Source organism: Athene cunicularia (assembly GCF_003259725.1).
Source record: "Athene cunicularia isolate RWA chromosome 1 unlocalized genomic scaffold, athCun1 chr1_part2, whole genome shotgun sequence".
Classification (NCBI taxonomy): Eukaryota; Metazoa; Chordata; class Aves; order Strigiformes; family Strigidae; genus Athene; species Athene cunicularia.
The window spans coordinates 23,956,276-23,962,841 of NW_020799092.1; the positions used below are offsets into that span (position 1 = coordinate 23,956,276).

Below are 6,566 nucleotides of genomic sequence, written 5' to 3' on the forward strand. Positions count from 1 at the left end.
CGCTTTCCCTCAAATTGTGGCCTGGTTCAACCGTTCACCTTTGTGATGGCAAAATGTCTTACCACAGCTTTCCTTGGGCTGTGTTGCCCTTAATAATGCCATGCCATTACCCGTAGCCTTACCCACACCCAGGGCAGGGAGACAGGCTTGTGCAGGCCAGTTGTGCTTGCACTATTAGCAGAGAAACCCTTCTGAGGAAGCTTTGTCAGGGGTCGGGCCAGCTGCATTTCCAAGCAGCTTACTTGGTCTGCCCTCCTGAGACTTCCTGTGAGCAGGTTTGCTTTTTTGGAACACAGGTTCCTTTGGTCAGTTCCTCGAAGCTGTGCAGCCAAGGTTTGTTGTGGCATGGTAAGAGTTATTTTGAACTGCCTGTCCATATGGCTGCTCAGAAAAGTCTCTTCTAAGCATCCCAGCAGAGCTGTGCTTTGCCCAGAGAGTGCCAAAGGGAAGGGTACAGGAGTTCACACATCTTGGCACTCTGCATCTGTGAGGATGTCTGTGGCCTGCTTTAATCGATGGATGATTTTTCTAACCCCTTGATGGGTTACTGTGCTCTGTCCTTGCTGTCCCACCCATCCCAGTGTGTCCCCCAGGCACAGAGTCAGCTATCTGCAGTTACAGATACCTCCATAAAAAGCCTCAGGAAGAAAATTCTTCCCCTAAGAAGTCTGGCTCCTATGCTCTCTGGTTCTTAGGCTCTCACATCTGTTCATGTGAATGAGTGTCCCAAACAGGGCAGGCCTGTGAGAAGAAAAATCTGAGTTGTCCAAGTCCAGCAGGATGGTAAAAACAGCATTATCAGGTGGATTCATGCATTTCCCATTCAGAAAGCCAGCAAGCACTTGAATGAGAGGGGAGGGGACAGCTGAGGGGTACATCGGCTGATTTACCAGATGTATCAGGTTTGGCATGGAAAGGCAAAAGGCCCTTCAGAGCTTGGGACACAAGGGCAAAGGCAGCAAAGCAGACCACCCCAGCAATGCCTCTTTTGGCCTCTGTGAGCTCAATTTCCTTGAAATATTCTGTATTTTCCCTTTTTCAGAGATGGAGGTTCTGTTGTTGTCTCTCTGGCTATTCAGACCCGTGTTGTTGAGGTAAAGAGAAAACAGGGCCACAGAGAAGTTTGCTGTGCCTGCAAGGGCAGTTTTGTTTGATCTATCTCAAAAATTGCTTTAGAGATTACACTTAAAATATTTCTTAAAATTTATTAAACACGCAAAACACAGCTCTTTTTCAAATCAGAAGAAATCTGTTTTTCCAGTTATAAACAACGAAGCAAAGAGGAATGTAAAAGAAGTATCTCAGTCATCACTATTACATACACTTTGTCAGTAGGGGACTAGAAAACTGGATCCCATACAACCCAGGTGACAGAACGGGGGAAGATAATCTCCTCAGAGCAGCAGCAGCTCTGCTAGAACCAGGCTTATCTACTAGCAGGATGGTGTGTCACTGCAGAATAAGGCTCTGCCACTTTTCCACATAAAAGAAAGGTGAGCACTGTGTGCCATCCTCTGGCTTTTCATATTCATGCAGAGATGTTAGCTGAAAATGAAAACCAATTCTAAGAATACCCTTCACCGCTGGATTCTTAACTGCATTGCACAGCAGCTCTGCTAAGTAACAGTCATCCTTTTGTGAAGGATGACACATGCATTTCCAAATTTGATCCCGCCAGGGGCCAAAAACTGTGATGCTCAGGTCACCCCGGGGAGAAAGTATGAAAAAAAAAGATGGGATAACAAAGAACACTAGGATGAAAAATTTTATTTCAGAGACGTCATTCATCCATTTGTCTATCTTAGGTATTTCTAAAGTGCCATAGTCTCACTGTAGTATCTAAGCACCATTAGCACAACAGGAATTTACAGTATTCTACAGAGCTCCCTCAGCTGGCAGGAGGATCTGGGCATCAGCTGGTGACCACGGGTTTAGGATGGAGTGTGCCAAGGATGGTCTGCCAAAATGATAGTAGCTAATTACCTTTTACTTTTTTCCAGTAGTCTCCCACTATGATCCTGAGGGAGGAGACAGCTGGTAGAGAAGCCAGTGAGCTAGCTGCTGTGAAAGTAAACCTTCTGGTTCCTGACTTGTTGCACATGCTCTGTCTTCCGAATTTGGCTCGTGAGTTGGTGCTGCCCACAAAGCAACTAAATCCCTGGAAGAAGAGGAACATACGCTGTAACTTCTGCAACAGCAAAGGAAGGGTGGCGCCCAGATTCTCCTCTCCAGCTAGATGATCACAAACAGTCAAGGGCAGACAGGCTAGGGGAAGTGAATTATTTCAGCCAAGTGACACTGAACAGGGAAAACTAACAGTGGCTGTGGAAAGGAACTCTAGAAATGTGCTTACACTGGTGAGCAATCCAATCCTAGCCGCTAAGACTACTGCACTGGCAATGTGCTGTGAACCCTAAGGCCACTTTGATTTGGCATATGGTTTTAAGTAAGTCCATGAAGATCTTAGAAATAAACGCACGTCAATCCTTTTAATTTACAGAGCACTGTTAACTATACACAGCACTTCACAAACCATGTAGAAAGGAAAAAAAAAAATGCTCCGAGGACTGCTGCGAAGGCATATTCTGGGCCAGCTGGCTTCTCAAACCAGAATCTCGATGTGAGGGTTTTCCTTTGAGTTGAGCTCAGCTATGTGCAGACCTGGGTTTGATTTTATTGATCTGCTACAGCGACTCAGTTCAGATTGCCAAAAGAAAAGCTGCATACACGAGATGCCTTTCCCTGGCAAACAGGGCTTCTCAGCCAGACAGACGGTTTTAGTGCTGTAGATTTCCTTTAGGAAACAAACTGGAATGGGACAGACCCACACAAATTGATCAGTTCTACAGCTGGACCGCAACATAACCTTTCAGTTCAGTTAAAAATGAGCCTAACAACTGAGAGCTGTAGTATCCCTTCCGAAAGTCTGCTAGCAAACGAAAAACTTGATGCTTCTGGAACCAATTAGATGACCATTAGTCACATTTCCAAACCACTTTCCAGAAGTGGAACAGAAATCAAGAAGTGATTGGTTTGAAGCTGTTCATAAATAAAAAAAACAACCAAACCAACAAACACAAAACTAAAAGCAAAACTGTGCATTTGCAAATGAAGGCTTTGGTTCCTGTGTAAACAAAGCCCACCCCATTTCTGAAAGCTCCTTCTACTTCCCTGAGCAGCTGCACATAAAGGTGCCTTGTTCCTCTAGGAGCTGCAAACAATTTCATGCTCCTCCCACAGCTCCTTTTTATTAAACTATATGAAAATAACATTTTATCAGCAGTTGAGTGTCAAGAAGTGGCTTGGGGCTTGCAGAAAGGATCCCTGCAATCCCTTGGAGAGCAGTAAGTTCTGTAGAGCAAGCCATTCACAAGCATCCTTGGCCAGCAGCTGCTCAAACCCATGGATCTTCTTGGCATCTTTATTTCCTTCATCTCTTCCCCACCACAGCTCCAGTCCTTTCACTGGCTTCAGTCTGCATTCCTTTTTCCAGGGACCTACTGAAGCCATGGAGCCAGCTGCAGGATTAGTAAGGTACTTTGCAAAACCAGAAATCTTTTTTAAGCTCCAGAAGTGCTGGATAAGCACATCAGTCGGTATCGTCACTAAAATGAGCAGCAGCAAAACAGTCTAAAAATATAAAACAATGTAAAGTGTTGCACTGCAATTCCTTGTAGTTAAAACCATGGGGGGTGGGGGGGTGTACATCTTACAACTGTCACTGATATGTACCTGTGTAAAACGAGGGGGAGTGACATTTAAAAGTCATTCCTTGCAACCATAGGGGCCACACAATTTTATAGATATATAAATAAAGCCACTCAATTCCAGATTTTATACACACACACACACAAAGTAATCAGTGTAAAACTGAATGTCCTGATACGAAAATTCATATGTTTTGGTACAAATCCCATTTTTCCCAGATTCTTATTGAGAAATGCTAGTATATACAGTATGTTTATCATTCTGAGAAGTACTGATATGGTGTAGTGTCCTACAGCTGCCCCTTTTGACCACTGCCATGGTGTTTGCACGCATGATTGTTCACATATGAGTGTCAAGATACACTTAGTATAAAAGCTAGTTCATACGTATGTGAAAACGTACACACAGATGTTATTTACACACACACACACACACTGGTCAAAATGGGGCTTGAAAAATACTGGTATGGAATCAGGTCAGTCCCTAGTACACCGTTGTTCTGTCCTATTTTGCAACGCAGCTTACACCAGCCCACTTAAACCGTATCTGTGAATCCGAATTCTGCAGAGCGGGGAGACTCCCAGTACAAACTCACAGGCGACCTCCATACATCCGTCAAGTTGCGTACTATAGTCTTAGCAGCAGCAAGTATAACTCTGATTATTCTTTTTTTTTAAGCCTCCAGGTATGATAGTTTTTCTGCATCAGTTACCCACCTGTTCTGAGATCCCAGAACAGTCCACGTCCCTATCCCGCCTTGTTCCAACCATCCTAGCAGCATTTGCAAGACACCTTTGCAGGCACGCCTGCCTTCTCTGCTTCAGGGTATGCCTACACCTTCCTTTCACAAGCAGACTCAAGCGGTCTTTGCCCCTGCTTCAAGCTGGCCCGCACCCTGTATATGCATTACATGGTCTCCAGCTTCTCAGCAGGACTTACTTAGGTTTGACCTTCCTGACTGCTGCAGACACCAATCAGGCTTAGACCACAAGCAGGCTGAGCTTCCATAGACCCGTGCAATATTATATAGGTCACAACATTTCAGCTGCGAGTAGAACAAAGCCCCTTAAGGACCCCATCTCCCATCTTATTTCCCTCAACACAACCACACGTGCACATGTTGCATGACCAAGCAGCTTCTCATCATGTGACCCGGCGCTGCATGTTCCCTCCTCAGGGTCTCACAGGGCGGTGGGAGAAAATATCTGTACCTTGTCCACGAGGCAGATGGCATCCGATTCTAGTGCCAGGGAAAGAGGATGACAGGGCCCTGGGATGCCAAACTACCCATCGCAACCACTGCCCGCTTTCTGTCCATGCCCAAGGTGCACTGGGAAGAGGAGGTGACTGAGAAGGGCAGCATGGACCAAAGGAATTACTCTGGCCAGCTGCCTATAATCCAGGGGCCCTGGTGTAGTCACACCCACGTCCACCCCCTTGTCCCTTGGGCACATTTTGGACAGGCCTGGATCAGCAGCTGCACCCTAGATCACCCCCAGGCCACTCCTAGTGATGCTGCCTACCACACGTGCACCCGCTGGTGTGAGACTAAGTAGGAGTTGCGACTGAAGCTCTTCCCACAGTGGGAACACTTGAAAGGTTTCTCGCCAGTGTGGGTCCGACGGTGACGGATGAGGGTAGAGTTGTCACTGAAGCAGGTCCCACACTCGGCACACTTGTAGGGCTTCTCCCCAGTGTGGGTGCGACGGTGCTGGACCAGGTGTGAACGCTGGCTGAAGCTCTTCCCGCAGTCAGGGCACAAGTATGGCTTCTCACCCGTGTGGACGCGCCGGTGGATGATGAGCTTCGAGCTCTCGCTGAAGCACTTGTTGCAGTCAGCACACTTGTAGGGCTTCTCGCCCGTGTGGAGCCGCTGGTGGGCAATGAGGTTGGAGCTGTCGCTGAAGCGCTTCCCGCACTGGGGGCACTTGTAGGGTTTCTCGCCCGTGTGAAAGTTGGCGTGGCGGAGCAGGCCCGAGTTCTGGTAGAAGTTCCTCCCACACTTGGCACAGACATAAGGCCTCTCGCCGGTGTGGTTGCGCTGGTGCTGCACCAGGTGGGTGCTCTGGCTGAAGCTCTTCCCGCAGTCCTTGCACTGGTAGGGCCGCTCGCCCGTGTGGACGCGCTGGTGCTGGATGAGGTGGGAGCGGCGGCTGAAGCTCTTGCCGCAGTCAGCACACCCGTACGGCTTCTCCCCGGTGTGGATCCTCTGGTGACGGATCAGGTCGGAGCTGCGGTTGAAGCTCTGCCCGCACTCGATGCAGATGTAGGGCTTCTCTCCCATGAAGGCTCGCTGGGGAACCACCGTCTCTTTACGCTTACGGAAGCCACAGCGAGAGGCCTTCTCTGGCCCCGTCTCCGGAGAGAGAAGGTCTGGCCTCGGACGGGGCGCTCCCTGGTCGCAGCCCGGAGGAGACGCTTCCCTCATGAAAAAGTCCGAAATGGCCCCACGGGGCTCGGCTGCCTCTGGCCCATCTGGCTGGAGATCCCCCTCATTTTCACTCATGCTCCCATCACCTGCCGGGACAGAAGGAGGGTGCAGACACAACCACAGAATCAGAGAATCATTTCGGTTGGAAAAGCCCTTGCAGCTCCTCCAGCCCAACCATGACCCTCCCCCTGACCGTTCCCAACTCCCCCAGATCCCTCAGCGCTGGCTCAGCCCGACTCTTCAACCCCTCCAGGGATCCCGGGGACTCCCCCCTGCCCTGGGCAGCCCATTCCAACGCCCAACAGCCCCTTCTGCACAGAAATCCTTCCTCAGAGCCAGCCTGACCCTGCCCTGACACAAAACCAACGCGTTTAGTCACGCCCCTCACCCCCTTCTTGCCTCCGCCCCGCCGGGGCCGGGCCGGGGC

The 6,566-nt window shown here is 49.2% G+C and overlaps 1 protein-coding gene across 1 annotated transcript; it reads right to left on the reverse strand.

The window, feature by feature from the left end:
- Positions 1-1,283: 1,283 nt before the first annotated feature.
- LOC113491155 (zinc finger protein 239-like) lies at positions 1,284-6,344 on the reverse strand. The gene has a single exon (XM_026867895.1). The coding sequence runs from the start codon at positions 6,212-6,214 to the stop codon at positions 5,228-5,230; it is 987 nt and encodes a 328-aa protein (XP_026723696.1). The 5' UTR covers positions 6,215-6,344; the 3' UTR covers positions 1,284-5,227.
- Positions 6,345-6,566: the final 222 nt, after the last annotated feature.

What these genes read in the sequence shown, in the direction of transcription:
- LOC113491155 (XM_026867895.1), bottom strand. Translation starts at nt 6,214, where the DNA reads ATGAGTGAAAATGAGGGGGATCTCCAGCCAGATGGGCCAGAGGCAGCC.